The sequence below is a fragment of the Carassius carassius genome, chromosome 11, assembly GCF_963082965.1.
Source record: "Carassius carassius chromosome 11, fCarCar2.1, whole genome shotgun sequence".
In the NCBI taxonomy this organism is placed as follows: Eukaryota; Metazoa; Chordata; class Actinopteri; order Cypriniformes; family Cyprinidae; genus Carassius; species Carassius carassius.
Genome location: NC_081765.1, coordinates 16052349 through 16072328, shown reverse-complemented (window position 1 = coordinate 16072328; position 19980 = coordinate 16052349). Strand labels below are relative to the sequence as shown.

General features: G+C 40.0%; 1 protein-coding gene across 2 annotated transcripts in view; it reads right to left on the bottom strand.

Moving 5' to 3' along the window:
- The window catches only part of LOC132152878 (diacylglycerol kinase beta-like), a 103735-nt gene that overhangs the window by 14271 nt on the left and 69484 nt on the right, over positions 1–19980 (bottom strand). For both annotated transcript variants that reach the window (XM_059561815.1, XM_059561816.1), the window contains 2 exons: positions 13043–13133; positions 11858–12059 (listed from right to left, as the gene is read on the bottom strand). In XM_059561815.1, coding sequence (XP_059417798.1) covers positions 11858–12059; positions 13043–13133 — 293 coding nt within the window. The remainder of the gene's footprint in view (positions 1–11857; positions 12060–13042; positions 13134–19980) is intronic.

Sequence of the window (19980 nt, the reverse complement as noted above, 5' to 3'; positions counted from 1 at the left end):
CTGTTTGCTTTCATTATTTTACAAAAGCACAACGTTTTGTTGTTGTTATTGTGAGTGCACAAATATAAAAGTAAATAGCACACACTTTTCTAGGTTAACGTCAGAGTGAGCAGCCACGTAATGTAGCTACTAATTACATGCTTTAGATAATAAGCCACATTTGAGGTCGATGAACGAAACAAACATTTGGATGTCTGATGTACTGTAATTACCATAATAATCTGTCCATCATTGAATACATCACTCACTTCATCACTTCCAGTGGAATATTTTTCTTTTTTTTCTGCAACTAATACAATTTTGATTGACTAAGCCTTAGTCGGCTATTAGGGGGCATCCCTAAAATTTAATTTATTGGGCTGTTTCAAATATTAAGCATTAAAGTATTAGCTACATATAAAACATATTACTAATGCAAGATTTTACTTAATCTGGCAAATTAATTTTCTTGTGACACTCAACGCCATTAACACATATCACACATTCTATATTGAAAAAATTGAAAGAAATGTCTTATTACTAAAGCTATAGAAGTTATTCGGTGAAGCAGTGATTTTCTGTTTTTATTTATTGTTTGAGTCATATTAACAGCATAGACAGCGGCAGGTACTGTATATTAAGCTGCTGTCACTTAATACACAGATATAATATAAGCATGTGATTTCCTTCCCAGCTGTTTACCTTCATAGACATTACCGACTGCAACAGCAAACAGCGTGTTTCTGCCTCCACTCAGAATAGGCATTTTCTGTCACGTACGGTGATACAAGAAACAAGGGAGAGATCCAAATGCAGGTACGAGGTTTATTGAGGGGCAATCCAAAAGAGGTAAACAGTCCAGGCAAGGTCAAAACCAGAATATCCAATAACATAACACGAACATACATACAGAGCAGACTCAGGGAAGTATCACGCAAACGACATACAACAAGGACTCCGTGACAAAGACTCAGACAGACCGGGTATAAATACACAAAAGGATAATGGGGAAACTGGAGACAGGAGGGGAACAATCAATTAACTAAACAAGGAGGAAGGTGACCAAATAAGGAGACAGGAAGTGATAATATGATACACACCGTGGGAACAGGAGGAAACCTAATGGAAACCCAGGGAACACAACCCAGACACTGTGACAGTACCCCCCCTCTACGGAGCGGCTCCCAGACGCTCCAAGACAGACACAAAACAGAGAACAGGAGGGAGGCGGACAGGTGGAGGCTCAGGGGGAGGGACGGAGGGTCAGAAAAGAAAAACATGGGGAACAGGCACCAGAATGTAAACACAAAACAAGAAGACCAGGAGGGAGGAGGACCGGAGGAGGTTCAGGGGGAGGGACGGAGGGCCAGACTAACAGAGGGGAACAGGGACAGACATTAACACAAAAACAAAAGGAAAAAACAACATGAAGCCCCCCCAGGGCGGAGCAGAAGACCACCACACCCTTGTGGTCTAAGCCAGAGTCCTCCAGGGCGGAGTGGAAGACCACCACAACCGTGTAGTCAGGGCAAGCGCCCCCCAGGGCGGAGCAGAAGACCACCATGTCCGTGTGGTCAGAGCGGAAGCCCCCCAGGGCGGAGCAGAGGACCACCATGTCCGCGTGATCAGAGCGGAAGCCCCCCAGGGCGGAGCAGAGGACCACCATGTCCGCGTGGTCAGAGCGGAAGCCCCCCAGGGCGGAGAAGAGGACCACCACATTATCGTGGTCGACGCCAGAGTCCCCCAGGGCGGAGCAGATGACCACCACGCCCCTGTGGTCGATGCCGGAGTCCAACAGGGCGGAGCAGAAGGCCACCCAGTGACTTGACCTGACTCAGAACGGTCCACGATGACTAGCCTTGTCTCTGGAGAGTCCATGGTACCTAGCCCTGGCTCTGGAAGGTCATCGGTGACTGGCCCTGACTCTGGAAGGTCAGCGGTGACTGGCCCTGACGCTGGAAGGTCAGCGGTGACTGGCCCTGACGCTGGAGGGTCATCGGTGACTGGCCCTGACGCTGGAGGGTCATCGGTGACTGGCCCTGACGCTGGAGGGTCATTGGTGACTGGCCCTGACGCTGGAGGGTCATCGGTGACTGGCCCTGACGCTGGAGGGTCATCGGTGACCTGCCCTGACTCTGGAGGGTCATCGGTGACTGGCCCTGAATCTGGAGGGTCCACAAGCACCTGACTAGCCTCTGGAAGGTCAACCGGAACCTCACTCAACTCTGAAAATTCAACAATCACCTGACTCGACTCTGGAGGGTTCACTGGGACCTGACTCGACTCTGGAGAGTCCACTGGGACCTGACTCGACTCTGGAGAGTCCACTGGGACCTGACTCGACTCTTGAGAGTCCACTGGGACCTGTCTCGACTCTGGAGAGTCCACTGGGACCTGTCTCGACTCTGGAGAGTCCACTGGGACCTGTCTCGACTCTGGAGAGTCCACTGGGACCTGTCTCGACTCTGGAGGGTCCACTGGGACCTGACTCGACTCTGGAGGGTCCACTGGGACCTGACTCGACTCTGGAGGGTCCACTGGGACCTGACTCGACTCTGGAGGGTCCACTGGGACCTGACTCGACTCTGGAGGGTCCACTGGGACCTGACTCGACTCTGGAGGGTCCACTGGAACCTGACTCACCTCTGGAGGGTCCACTGGAACCTGACTCGACTCTGGAGGGTCAACTGGAACCTGACTCGACTCTGGAGGGTCAACTGGAACCTGACTCGACTCTGGAGGGTCAACTGGAACCTGACTCGACTCTGGAGGGTCAACTGGAACCTGACTCGACTCTGGAGGGTCAACTGGAACCTGACTCGACTCTGGAGGGTCAACTGGAACTAGCCCTGACTTTGGATGGTCGACGGTGACTAACCCTGACTCAGGAGGGTCCATGAACACCTGACTCGAATTAGGACTTCCTGTGGAGACGTGAGACGCCTCGGCTTCGGACACCGCCTCTGGAACGGCCTCGGGCACTGCCTCGGTAACGGCCTCGGGAGCGGCCTCGAGCACCGCCTCGGGAACGGCCTCGGGCACCGCCTCGGCCTCCGGAATGGCATCGGGCACCGCCTCGGCCTCCGGAACGGCATCGGGCATCGCCTCGGCATCGGGCACCGCCTCGGCCTTCGGAACAGCATTGGGCACCGCCCCGGCCTCCGGAACAGCATCGGGCACCGCCTCGGCCTCCGGAACGGCATCGGGCATCGCCTCGGCATCGGGCACCGCCTCGGCCTCCGGAACAGCATCGGGCACCGCCCCGGCCTCCGGACCAGCATCGGTCACCGCCTAGGCCTCGGGCACAGCCTCGGCCTCCGGAACGGCCTCGGGCACCGCCTCGGCCTCCGGAATGGCCTCGGGCACCGCCTCGGCCTCCGGAACGGCTCAGAGCAGACTCAGGGAAGTATCACGCAAACGACATACAACAAGGACTCCGTGACAAAGACTCAGACAGACCGGGTATAAATACACAAAAGGATAATGGGGAAACTGGAGACAGGTGGGGAACAATCAATTAACTAAACAAGGAGGAAGGTGACCAAATAAGGAGACAGGAAGTGATAATATGATACACACCGTGGGAACAGGAGGACACCTAGTGGAAACCCAGGGAACACAACCCAGACACTGTGACATTTTCAAACTGATATAATAAATTATCTGTGGGGTATTTTGAGCTGAAAATTCACAGAAAAATTCTGGGGACACCTGAGACTTATATTACATCTTGTAAAAAGGGGCATAATAGGTGCTCTTTAAGATTTACCAGTGTAAACTTTTGAATTTATTGTAGCCAAGGCAACCTCATGAGTAATATACAATCAGACAAGCCTGTCATTTTATCAAGATACAACCCGAATTCCGGAAAAGTTGGGACGTTTTTTAAATTTTAATAAAATGAAAACTAAAAGACTTTCAAATCACATGAGCCAATATTTTATTCACAATAGAACATAGATAACGTAGCAAATGTTTAAACTGAGAAAGTTTACAATTTTATGCACAAAATGAGCTCATTTCAATTTTGATTTCTGCTACAGGTCTCAAAATAGTTGGGACGGGGCATGTTTACCATGGTGTAGCATCTCCTTTTCTTTTCAAAACAGTTTGAAGACGTCTGGGCATTGAGGTTATGAGTTGCTGGAGTTTTGCTGTTGGAATTTGGTCCCATTCTTGCCTTATATAGATTTCCAGCTGTTGAAGAGTTTGTGGTCGTCTTTGACGTATTTTTCGTTTAATGATGCGCCAAATGTTCTCTATAGGTGAAAGATCTGGACTGCTGGCAGGCCAGGTTAGCACCCGGACTCTTCTACGACGAAGCCATGCTGTTGTTATAGCTGCAGTATGTGGTTTTGCATTGTCCTGCTGAAATAAACAAGGCCTTCCCTGAAATAGACGTTGTTTGGAGGGAAGCATATGTTGCTCTAAAACCTTTATATACCTTCATTCACAGAGCATTCACAGAGCCTTCCAAAACATGCAAGCTGCCCATACCGTATGCACTTATGCACCCCCATACCATCAGAGATGCTGGCTTTTGAACTGAACGCTGATAACATGCTGGAAGGTCTCCCTCCTCTTTAGCCCGGAGGACACGGCGTCCGTGATTTCCAACAAGAATGTCAAATTTGGACTCGTCTGACCATAAAACACTATTCCACTTTGAAATAGTCCATTTTAAATGAGCCTTGGCCCACAGGACACGACGGCGCTTCTGGACCATGTTCACATATGGCTTCCTTTTTGCATGATAGAGCTTTAGTTGGCATCTGCTGATGGCACGGCGGATTGTGTTTACCGACAGTGGTTTCTGAAAGTATTCCTGGGCTCATTTAGTAATGTCATTGACACAATCATGCCGATGAGTGATGCAGTGTCGTCTGAGAGCCCGAAGACCACGGGCATCCAATAAAGGTCTCCGGCCTTGTCCCTTACGCACAGAGATTTCTCCAGTTTCTCTGAATCTTTTGATGATGTTATGCACTGTAGATGATAAGATTTGCAAAGCCTTTGCAATTTGACGTTGAGGAACATTGTTTTTAAAGTTTTCCACAATTTTTTTACGCAGTCTTTCACAGATTGGAGAGCCTCTGCCCATCTTTACTTCTGAGAGACTCTGCTTCTCTAAGACAAAGCTTTTATAGCTAATCATGTTACAGACCTGATATCAATTAACTTAATTAATCACTAGATGTTCTCCCAGCTGAATCTTTTCAAAACTGCTTGCTTTTTTAGCCATTTGTTGCCCCCGTGCCAACTTTTTTGAGACCTGTAGCAGGCATTAAATTTTAAATGAGCTAATTAAGTGGATAAAAGTGTAAAATTTCTCAGTTTAAACATTTGCTACGTTATCTATGTTCTATTGTGAATAAAATATTGGCTCATGTGATTTGAAAGTCTTTTAGTTTTCATTTTATTCAAATTTAAAAAACGTCCCTACTTTTCCAGAATTCGGGTTGTAGAAAAAAAAAATTAAGATGCTCTTCAGGAATATCTTCCAAAGGAACGTTCTTATGAACTCTCAGAACTTTTTCTTCAAATTTATGTGAATGCGGGCCCTGCACATTTATTTTCTTGAGCATGCTTTCAATACTTCAGCCCTGCTCTACTTAGACAACATACTCCTCATGACACACTTTCCCATGCTACTATTCATTAAAGGCGTTCTCATTATGTCAGTATTGTGACATGTCTTAAAACAGCCTCACACCGCGGCAGACATTTCAGAAGCACTGTGACAAGCCCAAATGAAAGATAGGTGTTAATTTTTACATTGTTTGGGATTTCATAACTTGTCATGATTCACATACAGAGGAGGGTGTTGTTCAATGAGAGCCCAACTGATAGTCTGCCACACTGCTTATGGTCTCCTCTGTATCACACACTCAGTGTACGGATGCACTCTACCCGCACACGCTCCGTTCACTAGCGTTCTGCATGCAAAAGAGCTCCCCAGTCTCCCAACCTCTGTTCTCATGCCATTCACAAACAAAGCTCCTCTCACAAAGCAGGCCAACAATCACAGCTCTCATGACGCAGATCATGGGAAAGGGCCCCTCAGGCCAGAAACATCTTCAATGATTTTGAACCCCTGATGGGTGAGAGCCACTCTTCAAATGTCCATCATTCTTGCTAAAGCGAGGACAATGAGCCACAGCGGAAAGTGTCCCTTTCGTCCACTAAGTCACCGTGTTCCCACAGTGCTCTTTGGGTGGAGAGTTTCACTTCTATTCCTGTCATGTGAGGATGGGAGTGAGGAAATACAACACAAATCATTTGCTGTGTTTACGAGGATCTGAGTGTATGTATGTGTGTGTTTGTTTGTGGGATGTAACAATGAATGGCCCCAGTGCCCTGAAATAGCCGTCAGCACGAGGCAGTGTGTGGCAAGATCGCTGTGGAAAGGGTGGAGTGACTTGTGTACGAGCCATAAAGAGAAAGAAATAGGAGAGTTCAAGGGTGTGGGAAGCAGGTAAAAGGACAAAATATCCCTCTGTAACCCTGAAATAAAGAGAGGAAAAGGGAACAGCCGATTTGAGATAAGAGATGTGGAGATGCTGTTTACCACACAAATACTCACTCATTATTTCAGATATTCTTGGAATATACAAACATGGAAAGGAAACAAAAAAATCATGAACATTTCAACCATGACTGATTGCTATTTTTTGGCAAAAACAGATATATTTCCTGCCAAGATGATCATGATGATCATGATTAGGCAGCTTATGCATGCTTTCACCTAATCATTTCATGTTATATTTAACTCATTATCATATGAATCTCGTCACATGCAGAATGTTAAAACTATAACCCCTTAACTGAGGCATGCTTTGTGATTACTAGAACATTCACTACCATTCAAAAGACTGAGTTCAGTAAGATTTTTATATCCATTTATTCAGGATGCATTAAATTGATCTAAAGTGATAGTAAAGAAATTTACACTGTTAAGTGCTGTTCTTTAAAACTTCCTATTCATCCTGAATCCTGAAAAAAAGTATCAAGGTTTCTACAGCAATATTATGCAGCAAAAAAAAAAAAAAAAACATATATATATATATATATATATATATATATATTACAGACAAGCCTGTCATTTTATCAAGATGATAAAATGATTTTGTAATATATAATGTAATATACATTATATATGTAATATACAGCAGGAGCAATATATATTACAGACAAGCCTGTCATTTTATCAAGATAGAAAAAAAAAAAAAGATGTTCTTCAGGAATATCTTCCAAAGGAATGTTCTTATGAACTTTCAGAATTTTTTCTTAAAATGTATCTTTTTTCATGTAAAATTTATGTAATATATATTGTTGTAATATATAATGCTCTTGGTGAGCATAAACATAAAAAATCACACTGACCCCAAACTTTTGAATTTTTCTATAATAGCAGCAAAAACTATTTCTTGAACTCTCCCAACCCCTTGTAGGGTCAAAACTATTATAATTATTTATTTATTTTTTCATTTTGTTACATGTAATTTTATCTCTGGCATGAAAATCTGCGCTATGCTTATTAGTAAATATTCATGATGTGAATAGTGAGAACATATTTGAAAACAACTTGGCATTTGGTTACTTTATGCTCAATTTTAAACAATTATTAAAGCGCACAGTTAGAAAGAAATCTAGGGGGAAAACATTCAACATAATATCAATGGAACAACAACTCTAAAATATTAGCGTCATTTCATAAAGCAAAGCTACCAACAAATATGAATACTTCAAACCAAAGTTCAACTTTTAATAAGGTTTTTAATTTGGCTAATAATGCTGCCTTCAAGGTTGGCTAGAAAAGACAGTAAAAGCACTAACAAAAAAGACACAGTGATAATGTGACTAAATATAACAGTATCCTGTGTAGTGGAAAGCTATTACCCAAATATTATACCCACCCAAATTTGGGAAATGCTTGTTTATTATGGCCAAAAAATAAACCTCTATAACCTTCAGGACCTATCCAGAAAAAATTCAGTGCTACTAATGCAACAGTCACATGCAGACATCCATTAGGACCTGAGTCATGTGGAAGTTGTGTGAGTGAGAGGAATTCTCTGTTCATATAAACCTCAAAATACACTCCATAGAGAGATGAAGATGAGATCATGCTCTTACAGCTGTAAACAGCAAGTCATTTTCACAGAGTGTAACATGTGTTGTCTGAACATGTGGAGCGAGCTGACTGGTGAGTCATCAGAAACCCCACAGCACTAAATCCTTCATGCTATGGGAAAAGAAAACCAACTGACTAACTGACAGAGTGATCACAGTTACTTTAGATGGGATGTGGCTACAGACCTCTATACAGTTACTGTATGTGCTGTATGCAGTGCTGGTTGAGTATATGTGCCTGAAGGCCAGTTAAAGATTACTGATATGAGTCACACAGCTCACAGCATCCCACTCTCTCTACCTCCCTCACATTCTCTTTCGATCCCTACACTGTTCCTTAGTTCAGGAGGGCCTGGGGGTCTCCATGGTAACAGTATTCATGTGAGTTCAGTACAGAAGAGCACAGAGAGAGAGCGGGACGAGAGAGTTGAAACGGATCAAAGATAGAGATTAGGAACAGGTTATGGGCACACAGGTCATCAAAAAACAGAGAGGTGCCTAAATACATCAGAAGGCATTTTAAATTCAAGTTGCTGCTCTCGAAGGTCACAGCTTGTCATTTGTAGATTTTCACCTACATATGGAAGCCTGTTGCCAGCATGCCACCACAGTAAAAAATAAAAAGGTAATTGTGAGAGTTTAAAATTAGCAGTTTAAAGAGGAAAGATGTCACACTGTGAGATATAAAGACTCAATGGGGAGATAAGAGTCACATTGAAAACTAAGAGGAATTCTTAAGTTGAAATTATGGGGAATAAAGTCACACTGCAAGATATAAAGGCACTACAAAAAAAAAAAAAAGTTTGTGGTCAGTATAGGATTTTTTTTATTCATATTTTTACTCATAGAGGAAACATTAATCAAAAGTGACAGTAAAGAAATGTATGATGTTACAAAAGATTTAAGTGTATCCACAAAAATATTAAGCAACACAACTTGTTTTCAACACTGATAATAATAAGAAATGAGAACCAAATGAAGACATTAGAAGAACGACTTCTAAAGGATCATGTGACACTGAAGACTGGAGTAATGGCAGCTGAAAAATCAATTTTGCCATCACACCAATACATTACATTTTAAAGTATATTAAAATAGAACAAAGTTTTTTAAATTGTAATATTGTTTCACTAAGAATTTCTTAGTAAAACATTTAAATAAACAAACTTTTTTGCATGCTGATTGAACACTGGAGTGCAGTTTAGAGCCAGAGACATACAGCCACTCTTGTAAATAAGCAACTACCTTCACCTGTGATATAAAGATTAAGAAATACGTTTGATTATATATTATTAGAAAATGATGACAGAGTTTGAATTTCTTTTGGACAAAAAACAAAGGTCCAGAGCTGCAGGCTGAAACAGCTGCTGTTGCTCTGACCTTGGGAGGTAGAGTCACATCCGAGCTCTGATCTGTGACTGAGACAGCTGATGGTGACGCCGGGACCCTGGAGGCTGGCGTCACAAGGGCGTTTGTGCTGACTTACCCTCCCCAAAAGGACATTTAGTAGGATGGTGACACCAACCTTTAGTGTGGGATCTGAAAAACTGGTACTCTACTCTCAGTGAGGCGCTGACACAGATAGCGCTATCCCTAAATGACGATTAGCACTGCTAATTGAGCTTCACACTCTGGGAAACGAATGCAGGAAGTCCCAAAACACAGTGAGACTGAACATCAGTGTAATGAGCAGCCAGAGAGGCTCCCGTTCATTAGCGATGGTTAAAAGCTGTCAGCTGTGAGTCAGAGCTGCATATGAAACAGCTCCACATGATGTGCTGATATACCGAAGATGGACAGTAATTTGAAATGTATTAGAAGTGGCAGGAAATTAGAGGTTTCAGTCAGTTATCATCAGCACTTAAATGTACTACAATGAAATGGTCAGAAGCAAAAACTGTTTTTTTTCTATTCCTATAGAAAAAAAATATATATATGCATTATTGATGCGCAGATGAGCTAAAATGTGACCCAAATCCGCAGCTTTAAATAAATTATCCACCCGGCAACAGCCTGCACCTATATTTTTGTCTGATTTACATAACCACACCTGAATAAATTTCACAATTCTCTGTATAATAAAATTATGTTAATCAGGTCCAGAATTTGGACGCAGGATTGCGCCAATCGTCATTGTTGCATTGTCACAAAAAAATTATCATTTTCCTTTCTTTTTAAGCCATTTTAAGCTTAAATCATTCTAATATTCTGATTTGCTGCTCAAAACATTTATTATTATTATTATTATGTTGAAAACAGCAGAGTAGAATTTTTTTCAGGTTTCTTTGACGAATAGAAAGTTCAGAAAAACAGCATTTATCTGAAGTCTTGTAACATTATAAATGTCTTTATCATCCTTGCTAAACTTAATAACTATAATTTATTTCCAAAAAAATAAAAATAAAATAAAAAGCTTTTGAATGGTATAGTGTATAAAGTTACAAAAGCTTTTTATTTCCGATAAATGCTGATCTTTGGATCTTTCTATTCATCAAAGAATCCTGAAAAAAAAGTACTCATCTGTTTTAAATAATAATAATAAATGTTGTTTAAGAATGATTACTGAAGGATTTTGTGACACTGAAGACTGGAGTAATGATGCTAAAAAAATCAGCTTTGAAATCACATGAATAAATTACATTTTAAAATATATTCAAATAGGAAGCAGTTTTTTTTTTAAATAGTAAAAATATTTCAAAATATTACTGCTTTTGCTGTATTCAAATAAATGCAGGCTTGGTATGCAGGAGAGAATTCTTTAAAAGTCATTACTGTTCAAAAACTTTTGACTGGTAGTATGTGTATACAGTATGTGATGCGATCTGGGAAAACCCGTCGGATATCGCGCTGGGACGTTTTCAGGAAATTTGAAAAATAAGTCGTATGTAAATCTTTTGTCAAAATTAGGGTTTCATTCTTTTAAATATCCTGAGAAGGCGGGGCGCAGGAAAACAACACAGTCTGAAGCTGCTCACTTAGACGATCTTGCTCCTCTCTGTCTGCTCAATCGTGGTGATGTCAGTGCCCTAAAAGATGCTATAATGGACTATTTTACATCCAGAGATGTAGGATCAGATGAAGTTACTAAAGAGGAGGGGTCCGATGACAGTCTGTTATATGCACAGGTGCGCTTCGCTCGCTTACAAGATACACTATTCATGCTATCCAAACATACAAGGGGTGATCAAAAGTTCAGAGATTATGCTCATGATAAACAACGGAAAAGTCCTCTTCAGGGTAACGTTAGTCTATTTGTGTAATGATGCAGTATGGCGCTCCTGACAGACAGCGATAGTTTAGTACAAGTGAAAGTGAAACCCATCTCACTTTAAACCCATTTTTCTCAAAATTCCATTCTGGAAAAACATAGCGATCAGCCAACTTCAGATAGCCATAACTTTTGTTACGTTCAAGCTATGGACAATGGTCAGCTCAGCTTTCACATAGTATCAAAACCTAAAAAAGGTACAATTTCACTATGTGTTGGGTTATCCTAGATCGCCTCACACACACACACACACACACACACACACACACACATATATATATATATACAGTATATACAAACATATACAACATCCCTAACATCCCTGGCAATAAACCTCTTCCTGATTCTGATTGTTTCTGACTGTAAAAGGATGCTGCGATCATTTCTCTGCTATATTAAGAAACTTGTAGGTTGTAAGAACATTTCAGGAGCAACCCAGATCTTTTTCAGTAGTTTATGTTCTAAAGTCTGACTTACCTTGCACACAAAACTTGAGCTCTTTGGCATCGGTGACAGCGCTGCCAGTCATTCTCTCTGGCACTTTCTTACTCATGCGATTGTAATTCAGTCTTTTCTTGGACTCGCCCCACAGGTTGGAGCCCCCATGCATGCTGGGAATATTGAGCACAGCGATACCCTCCAGAGACGTGCTGCTGAGATCCAAAATGAGGCCATCACACTAGGACAGAAACAGAAAATCATTATACAGTATATACATTTATATTTTTATTTTCACCCTATTTTACTCTTGTTCAACATTATTATGTCGTTGTTGTAATTTTTGACAAATTTAATGCATCCCTGCTGAATAAAAGTATTATTATCTTTACAAAAAAAACATTAACTGACCCCAAAATATTGAACGGTAATGTATACTGTATAAAATAGAATGATAAAGCACTTAAAGCATTATAAACTGCATTAACTATTAAGAGTTGCACATCAATAGCAATCACACTCCAGACACGAGAGATGTGAAATTAGTCTAAAAATGCCTGCGGGCGATCCAGATATAGAAATGCTGTTCAGTATTGTATGATGTCAGAGACCACCCTGAATCAAACCAAGGGCGTCAGTACAGTGGAAAAGCACACAAACTTCAAAAGACAAATGCTGACATGTTTATGATATAATGAGATAGCTTGATCCACGTGAGATCCCACACAAGAGTGGGAGACAGAAACTTTTCTTTTCCTAGCTGAAGTTGTTTTCATAGCTCTTCTAACTTCATAAGCGTATTTATAATGACTCTGCTTAGATTAAATATCAAGCACTTTAGTAAATAGTATTGTAGCAAACAGAAACACTCCTCATTATCACTGAAACTCATTGCATTCATTATGTATATTTAACCACAGGCACAAACTGGCCAGTGTGAAACTTTCACATGCTGGGAACGCTGTTAACAAAGGTCGTCAGCCGCTGTTTACTTGTCAAAGAGACGTTCTGACATGTTCCCTCAACACATAAGAGCAGCCTGAAGTTTACTGTAGATACTGTAGCCAGCTGCACATGAATGAATCACAGTTTGTTGAAGGAAGTATTCAGTGGACATACTGACCATATACACAGTTAAAAGACTGTGAATGTGGCTGTATATAATTACAACATTTGCTGTCAAGTAAAACAAGGCACTATTGAGGCTAAATGTCCTGAACTCACCTCCACCTCGATGGATTCGTTCAGCTTTTTACAAGTGGCTGAGATGGTCTCTGTGGTGCCAAATTCAAAGTACCACAACTTGTTTTTCATCCTGAGGAGAGAAAACAAAAGTGATTAGACGTTAAACTAAAAATTTATCCAATACATTTTTGGGCTGTGATATGAAAAAAGCTCATAAAAAAAAAATAAGGCTATGCGTAAAAAAGTCAACTTGATCTTTCGCGGTTCTGATAAATCAAGAATCTATGTGATGTATTAACCCGTATTAACTTATAAACCAGTTGTACAGTATTTGCTGATTTTAAGACAAAAATGCTAACACGGCAACAATTTGGCGAGGTTCCTGTCATAAATAACACCTATGCGTCTGAATGTTTCAATATGATCTCAGAGGAGCAACTGACAAATAAGAAATAATGTTCAACAGGATTTAAAATGCAACATCTCAAGCTCAGTCATAATGAGAAAAAAATGATGACTCCGTGTGCAGCTGTTCTGTCATTGGAACAACAAACAAGTTTGCGTTTACACACCCCAATGTTAATACTGGCGTGAAAATAAATATTATGGGATGAACAGAGCCTTGGGCTTTCAACGGATTAAACAGACAACTGCTCTCAGATCTAACTTTGAACAAAAAACTCCCAAAAGTGCCTCATTTGCAACAACACATAAAAATTTTTTTTTTAGATTAATAGCTGAATCCTGATTTACGCCATCAAATTTACAATTTGTTAAGCCAAGGAAACCATACACAACTCTTCGATGGTAAATCTACAACCAATTTACACTACACCAATCAAAAGTTTGGGGTCATTAACATTAATGCATTAATGACATTAACATTAATGACATGAATACATTTATTTAAAAACAAAACCTTTTAAGAAAGTTATTTTAAACTTTCAATTTATCTAAGAATCCTGAAGAAAAAAGTATGCACATAAAATATTCTATAAATGTTCTGAAGGATCATGTGACACTGCTTTGTCATCACAGGAATAAATTACATTTTGAAATGTATCCAAATAGAAATCTGTTATTTTAAATTGTAATAATATTTCACAATATTACTGTTTTTACTATATTTATTTCGGAAAATATAAGCAGCCTGGTTCAACATTAAAGACTTCTTTCAAAAAGATTACAAAATCGTTCCGACCCAAAACTCTTGAATAGTAGTGCATTGTCCTTGAACAGGTCTAACTCTGTCACATTAATTTGAATTAAACAAAATGGTACAAGGTGTGCTTTCACATGGGTCAGTCTGTCTCATCTTACCTATTACAATCTTTGATTATTCTTGAGGACAGGGCTGGTTATAGTTAGGGCAAGGAAAGAAGCCTTTGGGCCAGTTCACTTTGTCACCCTCTGGCCTTCTGAAAAATTAATGCGCTACAAGGAAAGCCGAGACAGACAGGTGTGAGAGGACATGAGTGACAGTGAACTTGGCCTCAGCTTCCATGGAGAAACCAGAACCACCATCGGCAACCTGAGCGCAACCTGACATCAACTGCCTGGGACACTGAGAGGAGCCAGCGGAGGACAACAGACACTGCCAGTATATCACACAAGGGTAGGACTAATCTATAATGAAGACCTTCTGCTTCAGCTCAGTTGACTTTATAACACCAGGACCCTATCAATTCTCTCTCTAGTCTCTACTCTAAATGTGTTGCATTTTCACTTTGGTTATGAAACAGGGTAATTTACACTCATCAAATGGTGACAACCAGTGACAAGGCCCTGCAAAGGGGTGTTCTGCTGATAATGACAACACTATTGTTTGCATAATAGACAACATGCAATGGGGGCTTCTCCAGGCTCACAAGGGATGGACAGAGCAACCATCAGTGTCAACCATATAAAATATGTAATCCGCTGAAGTACAGGATACAAGAGCCACAAGTGTAAGTGAAGCCTAAACTACAGATAAACTACTGATACAACATGCTTATGAGTCTAAACAATTCATTTTTTTTTTTAAATATATATTTGAAAAATTAAATTTGATTTAACTGCACTGTAAAAATAAGTTGTAAATAAAGATTTTGGAGTAGCTTTTACAAGAAAAAACATTTAGGTTTTTCTACTTCAAAAATGTACATTTAATTTGATAGTGTTACCTGCTGTTTCCTTGTAATTGTTCGTGAAATTTACCACCCGTTTCTGAGGGGAAATTGTTTCTAGACCATCTTTTTTTTCAGTATGGTCTGACTCTGACACTTAATTTAAGTCAAACTATGCAAATGCAATATGAAAAAAAAAAGTCAAAAGTAATCAGAAACCTGGTGTAAAGCATTTATAAAAAAATGCTAAAAAACAGTGTTGGGGAAGCAATGTTGATTTTTTTCCTTCAGTCAGAACAATATTTAATACCACAAAACACAGAGAGTTAAAACTATTAGGGTAACAGCATTAAATAGCATTTGAACATAATCATTTAAATTAAATATTATTAGATCAGGGGTTGAGAACAAATGAAATTCATGAATGGCAAAACGCATAATGTATCTCAAATGCATTAACATAAATAATATATATTTTAGAGTAGTGTGTTTAACCATTACCTTCACTTTCTCAGCTGTACAGATCAGTAATGCCATACAATGTGACAAACATAGCAATTTAGAGTTTTGTTGTGATATACTATTAACTGTTTAAAACATTTACTTGCTACTTGAAAAGCAACTCTGTTTTGAAGTCCATAGCATTGCTACTGTTCCTTTTAAACTTAACTCTGTCATCCTCTCCCTCAGTTTATACTCCAGCAACTTGCTACCTTCATTCAGTCAAATGAAGGGATTATGAGCAGATTTGAGATCACAATTAGACCCACATTGTGATCTCAACAGGGTCAAGCTGCCTAACCTCATTAGCTAACTTCCATCTGAGAAGCTCCGTAAAAAAAAATAAAAAACACAATTAGCCATGGGTTTCTCTTTCCGTTCCACCCCCAGCTGAAGTTTGAAGTGGAGAAAAAAAAAAGTTCTGTTAGCAGCCTGTTAGTTGTCTTCTGAGCTTTGCAATAGCACGGAGGAAGCAGCAAAGACTTAAAGCTTCCTGGTAAGAGCATCTTAAGGTTAGTGTTTTCTGTGCACAGCTAGGTCATCGGACAAAAGTGAGCATTCAAATAGCAGAGATTTAATCTATTACACTAAAATCCTCTTGACTATAGAATTGTGCTTGAAATCTGGATCAGCACATAAAGATGTAGATGTTAAGGGTCTGTGAACCTTTACATTTAACCAACACATTCCTCTAAAACAATCACAAACACACACCCTGCTGGTCATCGGTCCAGATAACCATCTCCCATAATCCCTTCAGAGACTGATGACTTTTTGACCCGTGAGCTCTCTGCCCCTGTATCACTACAGCAATCAGTCACAACGCAGCTCAGTCCTTATCCTGCTGATCGTGACTCTGATACAGCCTTTGACTGACAGCTCAAATGGGAGTGAGTTTAAGGACGGGGGTTCTGTAGAGGGAGAGGGGCATTTGGGGGTTAAAGATAAGATGCGATGAACCACTTGTGATGGGAACAAGAGAAGAAAGACTGCAGTGAGAATATCCCCACTGTAATCTGGCCACGCTGAGCATCCTGTCAGATGGATCAATGTGACTCCTTTCCATCAGAACAGACTTTTGCGGTTGCGTATTTCAGTCTTTCTTTGACGAGTTGTCTCCAGAAAGCACTTTAAAACTAGAGGTGCACGTAAAACTCTATTCATAAATTAATCACAATTCAGTTTTTTTAACAATTTTAATGGATTCACAAGTTTCAAAACCAATGTTCTAAAGCAGCAGTTCTCAATCCTGTTCCTCCTGTTGCTCTGCATCTCTCTCTCTCTCTCTCTCTCTCTCTCTCTCATTTAGATCACCAGATCAGCTCCAACAATGAATTGTTCAATTTATACATTTATTTACACATAGCTATGAGAAACGTTAAACATGGATGCGCGCGCAGTTACCATACTGTATTAAAACTTTAATCAGGATAAAACCGTACATTAAAAGCTAACAGAAGCAGTAGCATTTACAAATAACAGCGTATTTAAAAGTATGAGACAACAACAAACAAAAACAGGTTCTGCGCAATCCTCTTCACTAATATCATCTGCGTCTCAATCGGGATTAAACTGCAATATAGCAATATAGACGATGCCATTGTTTACAATACAACCGGAGCACATTCTGAGCTTGAGGGGCGGGACGTTTAGATGCACACTGGAGGTGCTTTAGCCAATCACAACACACTGGACCAGCTAACCAATCTGAGCCCATTGCGTATTTCTGAGGGCGGGGCTTCATAAAAGCAGCCAATGATCAGAGCGTTTCTCAGAGAAGGGACAGAGTGGTGTGGAATAAAGGTAAATTATGTGAAAAATAATGTGCTTTAAAAAAAAAAAAAACAGTAACACATGTTAGACTGCACCCCTTTAATATGAATGGTGTGATTCGTTGCATAATACTTTATATTGTGATCATTTAATAATTCAGTATATCAGATAACATTTTAATAATAATTTTATTTTTATTTAAACTAATTTTTGAATCTCTTATTATTCTATTTCTTGATCCGACTATTCATTTCTGAAAAGCCCTTTGTAAGAAATGTTGTAAAATGTTTTAGTAATAATAATAATAATAATAATAATAATAATAACAATAATTTTAAATTCATTTGACACCAGCCAATAAAGATGCTACAATGCAATTTTTTTAGGCATGTTCTTTTTCATAAGTCCTTTTGTTGACCACTTCTGATAAATTAAAATGGTTAATAATGATAATTATCCTTATTTTTTAATTATTATTACTACTATAAGTAATAATTATTATTATTGCAGCCATATTCTTTATTAGTCAGTTTGTTAGACAATTTGTTGATCTGACTAATCATTTCAGTAAGAGCATTTTATAATGTAGTAAAAATGTTTATAAAAAAAAACTAATAATAATAATTATAATTAATAATAATGATTTTTGAATTGCGTTCTTATTAGTCAATTTGTTAAAATAAAATGTAATAGAATGGATAATTATTATTATAATTGGTGGGATCAAATGAACATTTTTATAGCAGTTAATCTTCAGCTAACTCTGTGACTCTAGGTTCTGATTCGAGGTAGCTCATGCTCCTCCACAGTCTGCCTGCGACCTGCTCCACAGCAAGGGGGTGTGTGTGTGGGACGGAGGGTCAGGGCAGGGGGTATGTTCTGTCGGGCTGCTCTGTTGGCAGCAGCCTGAGACAGTGAGGAAGGGAAGCATATATTTATTCCTCCCCATCATGGGCATGGAGCAGCAGGGAACAACAGGTTCCAGAACACAGCCACGCTGGGTTTCTGCTGAGTCCGGCACACACACGTATGTGCACGGGGAGGGATTTACGCACTTTCACACCCACGCACACATACGGTCCATGCACTAAAATACACAATGAACTGGCCAAGGCACACACACAGAGCACACAAACCTTACTCACATAGACATAACCTAGACACCTTCTTAGGGGTTATGAAACACTTGCTCACATGCTGGGCAGACAGACGGCAGCTTGGGTCAGGACCATATTTGGCCTTTTCCTTTCTCGGTCACGTGATCAGAGGAGGTGTCGTAACGGTACAGTCGTAACTCGCGATATTTATTACGTAAACCAAATTTCACCGGGATAAAAAAGTTGATTTCTATTCATTCAATAATATTGTCATTTCTATCTGTCTGCAGTATAACATAATGCAAGATTTATGTCCAACTTTAAACCAATGACATTAAACTATCAAAATCTGTTATAAAGACCTGATATATTTGAAAACTGACAGAGTATAATCATTAATAAAAATGTAAATTCTCTGCAAAAGTGTCTTTTAGCAAAGATTTACAGATGTATGAACTTATAAAGTGTCTGCAAAGAACATGAAAAGTGAAACATGAAGTGAAAAAAAAGAAAACAAGAAGATAAAAGATAAAACCGTTTAACCACAGGACAAATGAACATCCATAGCAGCCAAATGTCTTTCAAAGCACAGCCGCTAATGGCATTTTTAATGTCATATTTGATTTTTATGGTGCAAATGACATGCTGCAGAGTAAAATGGGACATCTAGGAAAAAAAAGCCAAACGCTTTTCACAGATCAATGTGAAAATACAGTAGTCTAACTAACTTGCCCGTCGGCCACTTGCATGCGGAGTTACATACTGATGATCAATCGATAGCTATTTGAGGCAGAAATAAATGCATTTTAATGCACTCCCTTACTCCCACACCCAGCGTCTTCGTCCCTTTGTACCGGCAGTCTGACAACGGGTCTGTGACCAGTGCCGAGAATGGCTGCAGGACCGGATGGCTGCTTGCTTGCGCTGGATTACCTTCGACCCCCCCACTCCCTTCCCCTGTTGCAAAGTCGTGTGGTTATGCTGTATTGATTATGTGCTTTTGTATTTTTGCATAGTCTGGGTGTTGTTTTTTTTCTCCTCGCTTCCCTAATGTTATGCTGTATTACTTCCTCAATTCCCTGTCTTCCTGTCCTGTCTACCCCCTTGTCATATTGTATGTATGTTGTGTATATGTATGTATGGACAGGTTGATGGCTAATTTCGCTGGTACTTGTGACTAGTGACAATAAAGGGCTACTACTACTACTACTGACTGCAGCGTATATATATATATATATATGTGTGTTCCTGTAGCTCAATTGGTAGAGCACAAGCGCAAGGTTGGGGGTTTGATTCCCCGGGAACACATGCTATGTAAAAATTGATAGCCTGAATGCACTGTAAGTCACTTTGGATAAAAGCGTCTGCTAAATGCATAAATTTAATTTAATTTTAATTTAATATATATATAGCACCAGATCCTTTCTTTTCCGGTACATTTTTCTAAATTGCATTTACACATTTAAACCAATGAAATACTTTGAAATTGGTCTTCAAC